The sequence below is a fragment of the Theropithecus gelada genome, chromosome 18 (assembly GCF_003255815.1).
Source record: "Theropithecus gelada isolate Dixy chromosome 18, Tgel_1.0, whole genome shotgun sequence".
Taxonomy (NCBI): Eukaryota; Metazoa; Chordata; class Mammalia; order Primates; family Cercopithecidae; genus Theropithecus; species Theropithecus gelada.
Genome location: NC_037686.1, coordinates 72509085 through 72527019, shown reverse-complemented (window position 1 = coordinate 72527019; position 17935 = coordinate 72509085). Strand labels below are relative to the sequence as shown.

General features: G+C 48.8%; 1 protein-coding gene and 1 long non-coding RNA gene across 2 annotated transcripts in view; one reads left to right on the top strand and one right to left on the bottom strand.

The window, feature by feature from the left end:
* The window catches only part of PARD6G (par-6 family cell polarity regulator gamma), a 92639-nt gene extending 81533 nt beyond the window's left edge, over positions 1–11106 (top strand). Inside the window, exon 3 of the mRNA XM_025365150.1 lies at positions 7750–11106. Coding sequence (XP_025220935.1) covers positions 7750–8585 — 836 coding nt within the window. The 3' untranslated portion in view covers positions 8586–11106. The remainder of the gene's footprint in view (positions 1–7749) is intronic.
* LOC112611409 overlaps positions 1–17935 on the bottom strand; it is a 30043-nt gene that overhangs the window by 9317 nt on the left and 2791 nt on the right. The window lies entirely within an intron of this gene.

Below are 17935 nucleotides of genomic sequence, written 5' to 3'. Positions count from 1 at the left end.
ATATGGGGAGAGAGGGTGGTTAGACAGTTGCCGAAAAAATGTGACTCCTTGAATTGTTTACTTTGTGGAAAATACCAGATTTAACATATTGCTTGAAAAAGAAGCAGTGACAATTTTTTTCTTGTAAAAAGGTATTTTAGAAATCGAAGTTGGAATGTTAGAAATGGGGTCTTCTTTAAAACAAATTGTATTTCTAAGAAAGTCTGGAATGTTTCACTAATGAAGTCCATACACAATGGTTCCTATGGAAAGAGATGGAGAAACGGATTGTTGTCTGGAATTCAGTCGCCTCGTCCCCATGCCAGGGTGAGTGGCCATCTGCAGTGTGAGCAGCCGCATGCGGGCAGTTTCTTCCTGCACCTCCCACTGCGGGCAGGCAGGCAGGCAGGTTACAGCTCGCTGGAAGCAGGCAGGGTGGCTGGAACCAAACGCGCCCTGGGCCCTTGGATGCTGGGAAGGGGGTTCGGGTGCAGACCATGGCCGGCCCATCTCGTCAAGAGTTCAGGAAGAACCAGAGTCACATGCACTTGCTGGCCCTCCTCCAAGAAGGGTGTCGGCCTGTTTCCTCCACTGAGCCGCTGGCTTTTTTGCCCCCTGCCTATGAACGTGTTCATCTTTCAGCTTACACAGCCATTTGACAGTGACAGACGTGACTTAGCTCATCAACCTCCTGTTACTCAGAATTAGTTTATGAACCCATGGCATCGACCTCACCTGAGTGCCCTCGAGCTGCACCCCAGGCCCAAGGGTTCAGAACCTGCCTTTGCACAGGGTGGTCTGTGTGCCTGCTCCTGAGAGGTGCTGCACCATGAATGGACCCATTCCCTGCTGCTCAAAAATCCCCTGCACGTTCATCATGGGCCGTGTTCCTGTGGTTGTCCTCATCTCCCTACGTGGCTCAGAGCATCAGAGACACTGGGGGAGGAAGTGAGGACAGGCCTGGGCACATCTCATGGCCCCAGCTCCACCCTCTGCAGTGCCTCCTACCAGGACCCCAAGTCTGTCTGGAAACATGGTGAAGTGTTGCTGCTGCCTTGCCTGTCATGGGGGTTACACACAAGACCTTCCCCATCCAGGCCATTCCAGGCCCCTGAACCCCTGAGCCTGTGTCCCCAGGAGTACCTGCTCCAAGCTTGCTGCCCTGAGTGAGCTGCTGCATGAAGAGCCGTGCCCTGTCCTCAGCACTGCCCTTGTGTTATCCTGCACACACATCCACATGCAACATGATGCTCTCAGCCAGGAACCACAACAGAGGACCCACAGCGGGGGTGTGGCCCATGAGGCCCCGTGGGTGTCACTTGTAATTGTTAACCTTCACTGTTTTGATTGACCAGTGTCTTGCACTGAGAAGTAAGTGGTAGTTATTCCATATGGTGACACCCTGGGCCCTGCACCTTTCGATACGCTGAAACTCCCTTGGAGCACAGGGCCAAGGCCAGAGGGGTCAGCATGGGATATTAGGGTCTGGCCAGCACGACCAAGAGCTAAGCGGGCTCCAGCCTGTTGGGTCCTCAAGTGTTTGCAGTTGTGGGGCCCCAAAAGAAAGAAGGGGCTGTAGTGTGGAGAAGGGCCCCTAAAGGGACTTCTGTGAGAATGGTGGGGGGAGGACCAGACCTTCCTGGTCTGCAGGGAGGGCCAGTGCACTCCCCTGAAGTTCCCTGGGAAGGTGGAAATGTGGGGTACCCTGTGGGCTGTCTCATGCTCTGAGGATGTCAGGAGCCAGGACAGGACGAAAGAGGCACACACCTCCCCTGCTCGTCTGACGTTCTCTATGGAAGACATTTACCAGAAAACTGAAAATACTATTCTAAAGAGGCTGCCACAGAGCCGTTGTGTTTCGTATGGGGCTACTAGATCTGACCATTGAGGAGGCTGTAATCGGTCACTTTCAATGAACTTGTTGACGCCTTTAGATTCTAAGGGAAGTGGAAACTTTCCACTGAGACAAGGTGTCCTGATGCCCCCCTGACTGAGGGTCACGCCAGCAGTGTCTGCCATGGCACACGTGCCCCAGACTGAGTTGCCTGCTTGGCAGAATCCACTGGGCCTTCCAGCACCCAGGTGGGGCTGCCAGGAGAGACGCTCACAGCCCTGCATCTGGGCCTTTGTTCTGCTTGGGGTGCGGTGGAGAGGAGGAACACACTAATGACTGGGGTGGTGTGCTGTGTCGGTGCCGACCTGACCATGCCACTGACATGCCTGCCTTCCTCTCAGAAGGAAAAATACAAGGGAACAGTCACATTTGTTTACAGGTCCAGATGGTGACAAAGTGGTAGTTTTGTTAGGAAATCAGTGGAAATATTTTCTGTTTGTTTGAGATGGAGTTTTGCACTTGTTGCCCAAGCTGGAGTGCAATGGCACAATCTCAGCTCACTGCAACCCCCACCTTCCAGATTCAAGCAATTGTCTTGCCTCAGTCTCCCTACTAGCTGGGATTACAGGTGGATGCCATGACGCCCAGCTAATTTTTGTATTTTTAGTAGAGACGGCGTTTCACCATGTTGGTCAGGCTGGTTTCGAACTCCTGACCTCAGGTGATCCGCCCACCTTGGCCTCCCAAAGTGCTGGAATTACAGGTGCGAGCCACCATACCCAGTGGAAATGATAAATTATAATGTTTTCTGGCAACTTCCTGGAGGTTAACAATTCAACACCACGTTTTTTAAAAACAAACCTTTACTAAGTTTTAGACACAAAGACGTATCTGTTGCAGGAAGTCAGGGACCCCAAATGGAGGGACCAGCTGGAGCCATGGCAGAGGAACATAAATTATGACGATTTCATGGACATTTATCAGTTCCCAAATAATACTTTCATAATTTCTTATGGCTGTCTTTAATCTCTTAATCCTGTTATCTTTGAAAACTGAGGATATACGTCACCTCAGGACCACTGTGATAATTGTGTTAACTGTACAAATTGATTTTTTTAATTAATTGTGTTAACTGTACAAATTGTAAAAGTGTGTTTGAACAATATGAAATCAGTGCACCTTGAAAAAGAACAGAATAACAGCAACTTTTAGGGAACATGGGAAGACAACCATAAGGTCTGACTGCCTACGGGGTCAGGCAAAAACAGCCATATTTTTCTTCTTGCAGAGAGCCTGTAAATGGACGTGTAAGTAGGGAAGATATCGCTAAATTCTTTTCCTAGCAAGGAATATTAATATTAATACCCTGGGAAAGGAATGTGTTCCTGGGGGGAGGTGTATAAACGGCTGCTCTGGTAATGTCTGTCTTGTGCAGTTGAGATGAGGACTGAGATACGCCCTGGTCTCCTGCAGTACCCTCAGGCTTACTAGGGTGGGGAAAAATTCTGCCCTGGTAAATCTGTGGTTAGACCAGTTCTCTGCTCTCAAACCGTTTTCTGTTGTTTAAGATGTTTATCAAGATAGTATGTGCACTGCTGAACACAGACCCTTATCAATAGTTCTGCTTTTGCCCTTTGCCTTGTTTTTGTTGGACCCTTATCAGTAGTTCTGCTTTTTCCCTTTGTCCTGTTCCCTCAGAAGCATGTGATCTTTGTTAGACTCTTATTGGTAGTTCTGCTTTTTGCCTTTTGAAGCATGTGATCTTTGTACCTACTCCCTGTTTTACACCCCCTCCCCTTTTGAAACCCTTAAAAAAAACTTGCTGGTTGAGGCTCAGGTGGGCATCACAGGCCTACCGATATGTGATGTCATCCCCGGTGGCTCAGCTGTAAAATTCCTCTCTTTGTACTCTTTCTATTTCTCAGCCGGCCGACACTTATGGCAAATAGAAAGAACTTATGTGGAAATATTGGGGGTGGGTTCCCCCGATACATATCTTCAAAAGGTTTAATTTGAGGTTGGCTAGGATTATATTTTACATTATTGTTAGGTGGGTAAACAAGGCTCCCCCCTGCTCAAGTCCTTGAAGGCCCAGGACCCAACAGTTTCATCCTCTTACTATGGGCATGACATTCAGATGTGACGTGAAGAGCAGTGTGGACCCGGTGGAGACACCCAACCATGAAAGTTAAAAGGTGGAGCCCTTTAGACACATGGAGAGCACATCACAGAGGCAACACCCCTCAAGGTTTGGAGGGTTTGGAGTGCAGGGAAGGGATTTGCAGTAGTTGGGACTTGGCCGAGAGGAGGGGCTGTTAGGATGGCCCCTGAGTGTTTTGAGGGAGGAGAGGCCCCCTCAGGACTGTGGGGTCCATGGAGAAAAGACCAAAGGCGAGGTCCTCACTCCTGCTTAGTCTCTCTAGCACCAGAGCCAGGGGCAGTTGGGCACCCATTCTAGCCTTGAGGAGGTGAGGCTCCAGGCTCCGTGTGTGGGATGCGGCAGGTGGGGCAGTTATTGTCCACACGTGTTCCATCCTTTTAGGCTGCCTCTTTCTGATCTTCGTACAGACAGAGCAGACGTTTGTTGGGGCTTTTTGGTCTATGACTGTTGGTGCATCCAGGTGCTGATGCCTTCAGCTCCAAGTCTGAGATGACGAGGCTAAAAGAAAACCCAAGGAGCTGCTGCCATGTTGCTTCTCGGGTCCTGAGGTCCCAGCTAGTGTGACTTCTCTCCTGCATCATCTTATGTTTTGTATGTAACATCCAGGGTTTTTGTTGAACTTAGCAGGAGGGATGGGAAGGACTACATGACTCCCGGGAAGCAGAGGTCCACACACTTGCTTTTATTGGTGCAGGAAACCCTGGTCTACCTGTGATTTATAAGCCCCTTACGAGAAGGGGGCTGGCCCGTTGTGCCCTTCTCTGTATCCCACAGTTCTGGGCTTGAGCCTTAATCCGGTCCACCGTGCACTGCGGCCAGAGCACTTGCTGCCCTGTGGGGATGGCTGAGATGCTGTCGCCTGGCCCTTGTGACGCAGACAGGTTTGTGGTTTTGGTGGAAGGGAATGCACCATGCGGAACAGGGGTGGGGCTCCCAGGATGGGTGGCTGGGAACTGGGACTTGAAGACAAGTGGCTCCCGGAGGGAGGTGAAATTGAATCTGAAACTGAGTCAGTGGTAGAGAGAAAGAGGATGCTTGGAACAGGAGGTGTCACCTCTCCCAGGCCAGGCCTCACTGTACTCTGCCCGTGTGTGGGACAGCCAGCCAGGCTGTTTCACACATGGACACGCACCATTTCTTACTCCCCTACCCTCAGCATCACAGTCAGGCCTCACCTGCTCTGCATAAAACCTCAGTCTCTTCTCCTGGGCCCTGCTGCTCACAGCCCTGAGCACAGGGCCTGTCCCCGGGGAGGAGCATGTGGATGGCCACATGCACGACAGTGTTCTTGCAGGCATGAGTTTGCCAGAAGGGCTGCCCTCTTGAAAGTGCATAGATTTGTCATCCAAGGAGACCCCTTGGGAAGAGCCCATATCATGGAAAACAGGCAGAGCACTGTGCCTCGGATGCTGCCACACCTCCATCTGTGGCCTCTTGGATCCACATTCCCTCCCACTTAGAATGAGCACACCATGAGGCAGATGCCTTTGTTCAGGTTTAGCTTTTAGTCCAGGGAGAGCCCACTCTGTCCCAGGCCCTTGGTTAATGCAAACCTGCGGCAGCAGCCAGACCAGCCGAACTCTAAAGGCACAGTCTCTCCTCATCACGGGAAGAGTCTGTGCCCCTCACCCTCCGGCGTCTTCTCTTCAACTCTGTGTTGTTGATCCACACCCCCCGGGCAGCGTAACTGCCACCTCCCCAGATGCCGCTGCACCGTTCCCATCGTATCCTGTGCACATCCAGTCTCACGGTGCTCTCCGTGTGGCTGTATGGAAAATTCAGTCTGTATCTCTTGCTCCCACTTGCTTCATGGCTACTTCAGGGCAGGGACTTTATCCACTCATCTGATTCCCTGAAGTCACCCAGTAAGCATTTGCAGAGTCTGTGAGGTGCAGAGAGGCCAGGTGCTGGCCAGGAACCGAGATCCTGTTTCTATAAAACAAGCACAGACAACCATATCCATGTGTACGTGTGAGTGTGCAGGAAAGGTGGTCACAGCTGGAAAGGAGTATTACAAGTGTAATTTTATTTTATTTTTCTATTTTTGTGGGTACATGTTAGGTATATATATTTATGGGTTACATGAGATTTTGATACAGGCATACAATGCCTAACAATCACATCAGGGTAAACAGGGTTTACAGGTGTCGTTTTTAAAAGTCATCTTATTTCTAAAGCCCTTTCAGACCTTACTGTGTCAGTGGGTAATAAATGATGCTGATAAGGGATGATGGATGGCTTCCGTCACTGAGCAGCTGTGTGGAGTGCTGGCCGGGATGCAGCTCCCAGGAAGACAGTTCTCATGCTGAGGCATCCCAGCTCCAGGGTGCACTAACCCTGCTGCCTGCAGCATGTTCCAGAGCCTATGTAGGGCCTTCTCGTTGTCTAGGCAGCCATGGGCTCTGCTGGGTTGAGAGATGTGATGCCTGAGCATTGGCCTCCCCTCCAGGCTGCCTGAATGTTGCCTCCATGGTGAAAGTAATTTGCCTTCGAGTCCTTTCCAGAACTGTCAACCAGCATTCACCATCTCCAAAGCAGGTCATAATGGGCCCTGCCTGCTCACTGAAATGCAGAAGCCAGACTGACGCCTGGAGTCTGGAGGTCTGTGCTCTGAGGAGCGCCTGTTTATGGCATTGCTTCTGCCTGGGCTCCCAGTCCTCCTGGCTTTCACTGGCAAAGCAAAGATGTGAGCCTCCCCAGCCCAAAGAGCAGGCTGCTGTGGATGCCGCCAACTCCACAGGACCAAGCCTCGCAGAGCAAGCCCTTCCCTCTGCTCCCCAAGACACCTGTTTTACAGACCCTTGTGTGTCAAAAACAAAAGAGGCTTCCTATAAAAATTAAATAAAACAAGATTTTTTTTCTGACTCAAGGAAAATGCCTAATTCAGAGTTTCCAAATGCCACCAGTGTCTTCACTTAAAATTTTTACTTTACACTAAGCTCCTTACAACGTTTCTGCTTAATTCAGTGGACTTTTATTTTGCAGTAGCCCGACTTTAGGGTAAAGTTTCCACACTGCCACAAATGTGTCATGCCACAGGCTGGCAGGTGTGGCCAGGCGGGTCCCACAGCGTCCCTGAGGAAGGGAGCCGTGCAGCCTTCAGGCTTCAACTACCTACAGATACCACTGACAGTGTGTGGGGCCCCACAGAAGGGAAGCAGCCATCTTCTGCTCCCACTCCTTCGTCCACTCATCTCCCCCCATCAGCTGCTAACCCAAAATGCAGGGAAGTGCTCACACGCCCGACTGAGCGACACCTTCAGGGGCCTTGAATGCTGACTAGCAGACACTGTGGTGGGGCTTGCACATAGAAAGGAAAGAAGCAGGAAAAGCTCTCTCTTAGTTGTAATTAACCTTAGAAAAAAAGAAACGAGCCTCCATCTTACAGTTTAGAGAAGGAAATATGGGAGAACGGGCAAAGCTTAAGAAGTCCCCAGTCCAGCCTGCTGCCTCCCAGAAGGCTGAGGCACTCGCCAGTCCGCCAGGCCCCAAGCCCTCCTCTGCCATTGATGCTCTCTGCTGCAGGTGCCTGCCAGCACCTTTCAGTCTGTAAGTCCTTTGGTTTGGTGCCTGTGGAGCAGCCAGGAGAGCGCTAGAGAGTTAATTTTAGGGGACGGCCCTTGAGCTTGCCTGATTTCCGCCCAGCCTGCAGGTCTGGGACGCTCCTGTGCCCCTGGGTGCTTCGGCGTCCCGCAGATGGAACAGCAGTGCCAGGTGACGGCCGAGGGCCCAGGCGGGGCTCCGTGTGTCCCTCTAACTGTCCCCTCTCCCGCAGAGGAGGCCGAGCGTGGCAGCCTCGGCGCGGGCTCGCTGTGCAGGCGGAGGCGGGCGCTGGGCGCGCTGCGTGACGAAGGACCCCGGCGGCGCGCGCACCTGGACATCGGCCTCCCGCGCGACTTCCGCCCCGTGTCGTCCATCATCGATGTGGACCTGGTCCCCGAGACGCACCGGCGAGTGCGGCTGCACCGGCACGGCTGCGAGAAGCCGCTGGGCTTCTACATCCGCGATGGCGCCAGCGTGCGCGTGACCCCGCACGGGCTGGAGAAGGTGCCCGGCATCTTCATCTCGCGCATGGTCCCCGGGGGCCTGGCGGAGAGCACCGGGCTGCTGGCTGTGAATGACGAGGTCCTGGAAGTGAACGGCATCGAGGTGGCCGGGAAGACGCTGGACCAGGTCACGGACATGATGATCGCCAACAGCCACAACCTCATCGTCACCGTCAAGCCCGCCAACCAGCGCAACAACGTGGTGCGCGGCGGCCGCGCGCTGGGCAGCTCGGGACCCGCCTCGGACGGCACCGCGGGCCTCGTGGGCCCCCCGGCGCCGCGCGTCCTGCAGAACTTCCACCCCGACGAGGCGGAGAGCGACGAGGACAACGACGTGGTCATCGAGGGCACGCTGGAGCCCGCACGCCCCGCCCAGGCCCCGGGCGCCCCCGCAGGCAGCCTCTCCCGGGTCAATGGCGCGGGCCTGGCGCAGCGGCTGCAGCGGGACCTGGCCCTGGACGGCGGCCTCCAGCGGCTGCTCAGCTCCCTGCGGGCCGACCCACGTCACAGCCTGGCCCTGCCACCCGGCGGCGTGGAGGAGCACGGGCCCGCGGTCACGCTCTAGACCCCAGAGGCCCCCAAATCCTGGCTCCAGTTCCCGGGCAAGGACAGGGACAGGACCTGCAGACTGCATCCCCTCCTTTTTTGTTGTTTTTGAGACCACAAAAACAACTCAGCTCTTTGTTTCAACTTCTGGATATAGAAACACAAATATTGCCTATTTTTATAGAATTTCGCCACGGAACTTAAACTGAATGCCTGAAGACAACACACTGTACCAGGCCTGAGTGCAGCTCTTAGCGCCTTTGCCAAGTGATAGAAAAGATCTGACCAAGTGTAAACAAATGCTTTAAAAAATTTTTACGAATACTTTGTTTTTAAAATGAAGCTTTAAAATTACTTTTTAAAAATAGTCAAATTCATGTTTTTAACTTGGCCCGTGCAAAATATGTCTCAGCATTCTTGCTGTGCTTTCTGCTGACTTGCAGGCGAGGCCGGCTGTGCTGATGTATGTGACAGGCTGGTTTTTAAGAACGAATGCAGCCGGGCGAGGTGGCTGACGCCTGTAATCCCAGCACTTTGGGAGGCCGAGGCGGGCAGATCACGAGGTCAGGAGGTCGAGACCAGCATGGCCAACATGGTGAAACCCCGTCTCTACTAAAAATACAAAAATTAGTGGGGTGTGGTGGCGGGCGCCTGTAGTCCCAGCTACTCAGGAGGCTGAGGCAGGAGAATCGCTTGAACCCGGGAGGCGGAGCTTGCAGTGAGCTGAGATTGCGCCACTGCACTCCAGCCTGGGCGACAGAGCAAGACTCCGTCTTGGGGGGGAAAAAAAACGAAGAAGAAATACACCCAAACCTGTCACAGGTACAACCATGGAGATGAATTCCAGATTTTCACACTGCTCATGATCATAATTCGGCTGGGGCAGGAGAGCTCCCACCAGCACATTTCTGGCATCCGCAGCTGTGGAATTGTTCCGGGGCTGTTTTTTGTTTTGAGACAAAAGTCTTGCTCTGTCATCCAGGCTGGAGTGATCGCAGCTCGCTGCAACCTCTGCCTCCTGGGTTCAAGCGATTCTGCCCCAGCCTCCCAAGGAGCTGGGACTACAGGCACGTGCCACCATACCCGGCTAATTTTTGTATTTTTAGTAGAGATCGGGTTTCACCACGTTGGTTAGGCTGGTCTTGAACTCCTGACCTCAGGTGATCCGTCCCTCAGCCTCCCAAAATGCTAGGATTATAGGTGTGAGCCACTGCACCGGACCAGGGACTAGTTTTGTGACCCGCAGAGATGGCCCATTCAGCCTCGAGGGGGAATCCAGGGTGGGAAGCTGCAGCTCTGCTGGACTGGGCTCAGCAGTCCCATTTGGGATCTAAGCCCTTTTCCCGTGGGTTGACAGACTCTGAGGGCAATTTCTGAAATGTTTTCAGCAGAAATGAAGGATAAGCATCGCACACGTCCAGCAAGGGCTTTGAGAAAGCAGCCATTTGCATGTGAGTTCTCATCTTTGCTTTTTGAAACAGACGTTTCTTTTTGTAAGTCACAATACATGCTAATCTTCATTTCTAGAATGGTCCCTGGCAGTTCTCATTTTCTATAAGAAGTCATGTGGAACTTAGTGGTTTTTAACAAATACTAAATTCATCCTCACTTTATGTTGCGCTTCCAGCAACATTTATATATTTAGTAATTTTTAAAATTCCTATTTGATAGAATTAAATTTTATATAATGTGTTTTGCTTGAATACAATGTTGGGAATAAAATGTTACATTTATACTTTGAGAACTTTGACCAAATCTTTCATACAGATACAGGTAAAAAAGTATTTTTCTAGGTTGTCGCAGCCGCGCACCTCCTGCTGCTTCTCCTTGTGGTCCAGCACCACCTGCTGGTCAGTGGCGGGACTGTCCTGACTTCGTGAACATGGGACTGCTAAGAGGGAAAACTGCATCTCAGCATTTTCATTTTTTCTGAATATTAAGTGAAAAGTAAGTTCTATTTGTAAGAAATAGCTTTTGCTGAGGAGTCATGAATTCCTGCACCTGTGTTTGCTGTTATTTGTATGCAATGGATTGCTGGTCCTTTGTTCCTAAGCACAGAGAAGACCAAAGATGCTTCCCCGTGACCTCTCCTGTGAGGCTCCGCATCTCCCCAGACTTGCTCTCTGATGAAGGCCATGTCGTTCGGTGCCCCAGCAGTCAGAAGCGGTTTCTGTGGAACTAAAACTAATACTGTTACTCTCACAAAGGAAATGTTCTTTTACTAAGTTATTGCTGATTCTTGAATGTCTGTTATATAACTGGGTCTGCTATCAAGAAGGAAGGTTATATTTCTTATCACTTTAAGTTGTTAAGCAAATGTGTTTTTTTAAGAAATGATACTTTCACTGAGATGTGTGCTATTCATAATTTTAGGAATTACTGCTTGGGACAGCTGCTTGAGTGTATTTTTCTACACAGGTCTGTACTTCTGCCACTTTTTCCTTTTAAAAAAAACAAAACTATGTCATATTATGTATTAAAGTTTTCTTGGTTTTATATATCAGATAATAAAAACTTTTTTGACTTTTGAGTAAACAAAACGTATGAATATTTTTGCTGTGTACTAAGTGGAAGAGAATACCAGAGATAAGTAATCCCTCAAAAAGAGAATGACAGATTTATCATGTGCCTATCATGGGCCATCTTTTTTCACTGAATCTGCACACATTCTGAGGAAAGTAGATGGGAAAATGGACCTAAGCTCAGATAGACGGATGACAGTCCAGAACCCTCTTTCAAAGTCTTTTTGAAAAAGCTTTTCTGAATAATTTACACAGCATGCAGCCCTTCCCAAGTATGCCCTGGTTGGCACAGTTTTCATTCACACTATCGTTCTGGCAGCCACCAAGATTCAAATTACAATTACAAATTCAATTACTCAGCAAATTACAGATGTGATCACACTGAGCACCAGCACCCCACTAGGAGCTTCACAAGTACTCGCCGCCTGCTGAGTCCACACAGCAACTCGGGACTGTGGGCAGCTGGACAGTGGACCCCCCTAGTCTGATGAGGCAGGGTCAAGTGCCAACACTGGGTACACTCTCCAAAACTAATGTCTGGTTTCAGAAACACATGGCACAGGATGAGATACGAGGCTTAAGTGTGAGCAGAGGCCACATGTACACCTGGCTGCCAGCCAGGTGTGGCCTCAGGCTTGGGTTTCCCTGACCTGATAATCCAGATCATAAACCCCAGAGCATGCAGTGATATTGTGAATTTATTCACAATTCTGTGAGGGTATTTAATATTTGATGGTTTCACATAAAACGATTGCGAGTGGGAGTTTTGTGGCAAGGTGCAAAGGTATCTAGAAAATGCCATGATTGTTATGAAATCCATTTTAGCGAAAATGTAAATTTTCCAACAGAAGGGCATGTAAGTTACCTGCACCTCTGTGGAACGTTTTTAAAGGATACAAGTATGAACCAAGTGTGATCCTTGCATTTTAAGAGTTGGCACCAGTATGAAGTTTTTTATGGCAGCACTAAAACTCACATGGCCTGAATAGTTTATTAAAATGCTGGAAGGCTGTACTAATGACCACCTAAATGCACTAAGATACTTACTGCGTACCATCCCTACTGAAAGGATGAACCTACTTAGCTGATGTCCAGCTTGCCCTTTTCTGGAAAGGTAAGCTGCTCAGCGTGAGCTCAAGGACCTCCTGTTTCAAACAGACTGGAGGGTGAACCCTAGACCCCTCGAACAGCTTGTTTAAAGAGTACCTGCTGGCCAGGCACAGTGGCGCATGCCTGTATTCCCAGCACTTTGGGAGGCCAAGGCGGGCAGATTGCCTGAAGTCAGGAGTTCGAGACCAGCCAGGCCAAGATGGCGAAACGCCAGCTCTACTAAAAATACAAAAAACTAGCTGGGTGCGGTGGTGTGCACCTGCACTCCCAGCTACTCTGAAGACTGGGACTGGAGAATCACTTGAACCTGGGAGGCTGAGGTTGCAGTTAGCCAAGATCACACCACTGCACTCCAGCCTGGGCAGCAGAGCGAGCTCCGTCTCAAAAAACAAAACAAAACAAATAAAGTACCTGGATTACCCCACAGGCTCTGACTTAAGGAACTTGGGTGGGGTTTGAGAATTTTCTCTTTTTTTTTGAGACGGAGTCTCGCTCTGTGGCCCAGGCTGGAGTGCAGTGGCGCAATCTTGGCTCACTGCAACCTCCACCTCCCAGGTTCACGCCATTCTCCTGCCTCAGCCTCCCAAGTAGCTGGGACTACAGGCGCCCGCCACCACGCCTGGCTAACTTTTTTGTATTTTAGTAGAGACTGTGTTCCACCATGTTAGCCAGGATGGTCTCAATCTCCTGAACTTGTGATCCGCCTGCCTCGGCCTCCCAAAGTGCTGCAATTACAGGCATGAGCCACCGAGCCCGACCGAGAATTTTCATTTCTAACAAGTTCCCAGTAGATGCTGATGCTGCTGGTGCAGGAATCACATTTGAGAACCACTGGCTAATCCCCAAAGCTTATAGGACTTGCCTATAAACTTGGACTTGATGACCAAGACGCTATCCAACAAGCACACAGGATTTCCCTCTAGGATGTTGTGCTGGTATCAATATTGTAATTTCACATCAGGTAACCTGTAAAAGTATTTCCTAAGTGCACAAATGCTATTTTTTGAATTATCTCCCACCACCACCATTCTGGGCCACATCTATACACCTAGTCTTCTTAACGTTCTCCTTTCTGCCTTGAACATCTCCTATTTATTCCTGAAGACACTCCAAATCAATATACAAATTCTTTTTTCCCTCTTACTTTCCCTCAATTATCTCGTGTTTTATTCTCCTTTATCCTCATAGGAGAAAAAAAAGCAACTTGAGGGTATTGAGAATGTTTTCAATACTGAGCCATATTCCCAAGGAGAGACATAAACTCTAACAGTAATAAGAAGCAAACAACGTGATTCATCATTGGTCTTGCAACCCAGAAAATGAGTTCCATTTTCCAAATGTGCTTTCACAGTGAGCTTTGAAGATAAACACATTATTTCTTGACTTGAGTCCCCTTGCTCTCAAGAAAAAGTGCCGGGCAAGCGCTCTTTTACAAGAATTGGACTTCCAGTAGACTGTAATGTGAGCTATTAAGCAACATGGCCGTGATGACAGAGGAGTCTGTCTTACCTCTTCCGAGCCAAATTACACACCCTATGTGAAACCCACCTGAGGCCACACTGCAGAGACCCAAATGTACAGATGAGAGGATCAGAGTGTGGAACCTCCTTTCTCATAAGACTGCAGCGTAAGAAGGGCACAGTGCCAAACATACCTCATACGAGGGGACGGCAGAATGCCAAATGTATGACAGGATCACAATCCAAAATCGACTTCCACAAAGCCAGACCACTGGGAGCACCACACACGAATGAGGAGAATATCCAAAATAAACGTCAAATTAATTAGACTCCAAAGACCAGCACACACCGATGAGAGAATCAGAGATGGAAAACCACCTCCACAGAACTGGGCCACAGAGACTACCAGTCATAAAGAGAACTGCACAGAACCAGACTGCAGAGGGCACCACACACGTGGATGACAGGACCTGAGCCCCAAATCTACGTTCAGTGACTGGGCTGCATATCCAGAACCAGGCCGCAGAGGGCACCACACAAGCTAGTAAGAGTACCTGAGTCCCAAATCTACTTCCGCGTAATGGGTGGTAACAGGCAACAGGGAAAAACACTGAAACCCCGACTTCATGTCCTCCACTTGCCACGACGGTTTTGCATTTGTTTCCCATGCCAGCATAAGCTCTTTGTTCAGAGGCTGTCGTGTTCTCTCTGATGTTCAGTTACTAACGATCCTACTTAGTGTGGATGAGTAAACCAATGTTTCCTTGGAGCTCATGCTGCAGAAACAGGCAACAAACAAAAGGTAACACATAATTCATTTATCAATAAATGACAAGAAAAACAGAGCCAGAAAGAGGATACTGTGAATTTTTATCATTTACCATTACTTTTCAGATGAGAAAATGAAGGCACACTAATATTTCTAATATCACACAAATACTTCTCAGAGCCATAATTCACACCTGTATGTTCTGGCTTCAGTGTTTTTCTCACCCCATCTATCAGTTTTCAGAAATGCAGGCTGAGTGTGGTGGTTCACGCCTGTAATCCTATCACTTTGGGAGGCCAAGGTGGATCTCTTGAGCTCAGGGGTTCAAGACCAACCTGGGCAACACAGACCTTGTCTCTACAAAAAAAAAAAAAAGTTTTTGTAATTAGCCAAGTACATATTCTCTTCGCCTAAAATTAAAAAAGTAGTCCCAGCTACTCAGGTGGCTGAGGGGGGAAGATCACTTGATCCTAGGAGGTCAAGGCTGCAGTGAGCTATGACTGCACCACTGCACTCCAGCCTGGGCGACAGAGTGAGAATCTGTCTCAAAAAAAATAAATAAATAAAAATGCAATGTTTATCCACACAGTCTGGGTAAGGAAAGACACCATCCACCACCTTTGATTTATTCTGGGATGCACCTTCACTGTCTATTCTAGCCAGCAATAGGACTCTGTCATCCAGTGTAAGTGACTTCACTCCTCGGTCAAAGACTGGAATTAGGCCGGGTGCGGTGGCTCACATCTGTAATCCCAGCACTTTGGGAGGCCAAGGCAAATGGATCACCTGAGGTTGGAAGTTCGAGACCAGCCTGACCAACGTGGAGAAACCCTGTCTCTACTAAAAATACAAAACTAGCCAGGCGTGGTGGCACATGCCTGTAATCCCAGCACTTTGGGAGGCCAAGGCGGGCAGATCACAAGATCTGGAGATTGAGACCATCCTGGCTAACACAGTGAAACCCCATCTCTACTACAAATACAAAAAATTAGCCGGGCATGGTGGCGTGCACCTGAAGTCCCAGCTACTTGGGAGGCTGAGGCAGGAGAATGGCGTGAACCTGGGAGGCAGAGCTTGCAGTGAGCCGAGATCACGCCACTGCACTCCAGCCTGGGCGACAGAGCCAGACTCCGTCTCAAAAAAACAAACACACAAACAAAAATTTGGAATTAAAAGTCTTATATGTAAAGGGTCACTCAAGTTGCTGTTGAAAATATTGAAGGGAATATTCCCTGCTAAGCGCCACTGACCCATAGAAAGACAATCAGTGAGAAACAGGCAATCCTTTCTCTGAGCATCCCGTGTCTTCACTTTCTTGGAATCACGATTTTTGTATTTGAAAGTATTTTGGACAAAGAATGTCTTAGATGAATGCTACTACAGCAGTAATCTAAGCAGAAATCTTATAGTCATCCTTACTAGTAACCATTTTTTTATTTGTATAAATCTGTGGGGTACAAGTATAGTTTTGGATACCCTATTCAGCATGCACACACTAACAACAGCTGATGATCTTTTAAAAAAAAAAAAAAAGTCCGTGCATAATTGGATATATGCATACGTGTGCCAGTCAAGTCAGGGCTTTTGGAGTATCGTCACCCAAATAACATACACTGTACCCCTTAAGTTCTCATCACCCACCTACCTCCTGCCCTCTCACCCTTCCAAGTCTCCAATGTCTGTCATTCCACTCTACATCCATGTGCACACATTTTTTAGCTACCACTTGTGAGTGAGAACACATGATATTTGTCTTTTGGGGTCTGACATGTTTAAGATACCGGCCTCTAATCTATCCATGTTGTCACTAAAGACATTATTTTATTCTTTGTTATGACTGGATAGTATTCCACTGTGTGTGTGTATATATATATACACACACCACATTTTCTTTATCCAGTCATCCACTGATGGACACTCAAGCTAGTTTCTGTATCTTTGCTATTGTGAATAGTACTGTGATAAACATATGAGTGCATGTATCTTTTTGATATGTGGATTTCTTTTCCTTTAGGTAGATACACAGTAGGAAGATTGCTGGACCAAATGGTAGTTCTATCTTTAATTCTTTGAGAAATCTCCAGTTTTCCATAGAGGTTGTACCAATTTACATTCCCACAGTGTATAAGAGTTTCCTTTCTCTGCATCCTCGCCAACATCTGTTTTTGGACTTTTTAAATAACAGCCCTTCTGACTAGGGTAGGATGAGATATCTTGTTGTGGTTTTAATTTGCATTTCTCTGATGATTAGTGATGTTGAGCATTTTTACATATAACTGTTGGCCATATGTATGTCTTCTTTTGAAAAATGTCTATTCATGTCCTTTGCCCACTTTTTAATAAGATTATCATGAAAATTATGCATGGACTTTTTTTTTTTTTTTTTTTTTTTTAGCTCATCAGCTATTATTAGTGTATTTTATGTGTGGCCCAAGACAATTCTTCCACTGTGGTCCACAGAAGCCAAAAAAGTTGAACACTGTAGCATGAGTGTTTCGCACACTTAGAAACATGCATCACCTGCACCCTTTTGTCCGGACAATTTCTGGACAATTCATACAAATGATGTGACTTACAACGAACCCCCGATTTTCTTCCAGGGTTCTGTAGCCTCCTGTGTGTCTATGGGACCAATTCCCCAAACCACACACAGGACTCAGGCTCAGGCAAGCATCCTGATAGACAACACCTCACACATCATCGCAGCTCACTGCGGAGGAGTCAGGAGCATCCCGCATGACTGCCCTAGGAGAGGAAGTTCACAACTCACACAGGCTTCCTGCAGCCTTTGCCTTGTGCCTTTCCCTCTTACAGTGTCCCCTTAGGGACACTGTAGCCATGAGTAGATGTGAGGCCTGTTCTTTCTGAAACTCACTAAACCTGAGGGTGGTCTTGGGGATGATCTTTCTCTCTCTTTCTCAAATACAGACACACACGTGCACACACACATTTACCTCTCTATTGATTCTTCCTTTCCTTATTTGTAAGAAACCTGCTCCCATTATCCTTAATATACTTACGTGCTGATCAGTCCCCTGAATGTAACCACCAACCTTCCATCACCACCACCACCCTCTTCCCCACACAGGTGCCCTCTCCCATCTCCAGGCCCGATGCCCCTTCACAGCTACCTCTCAACCTCCCAGCCCCACTCGCACTGACAGGGGCCATTCTCACCTTCCCCAGGGGAACTTTCCTCACCACCCTGTTTGGCTCCACAGCCGACTCCAAGCACCACCTGTCAGTCCTTCCCCTGCCAGTTGGAGCCCTCTTCGCTCTGCCTCAATTTAGGGCTGAGAGGGAAGGAAGAGGATGAGAGGAGAAAGAGGAAGGCTTCTGAAGCTTCTGCACCTGTACTGCTGCACTGTCTTACCACATCTATTTACCAGAATTATTTCAAGAACCTTTAAACTTATCAGACTCTGATCCCAGATCCTGAACTTAACCCTGAAGTCCAATACTGTGCCCCTAAACTCTTCAATGCTCCTCAAACAGCTGTGCCTCTCAT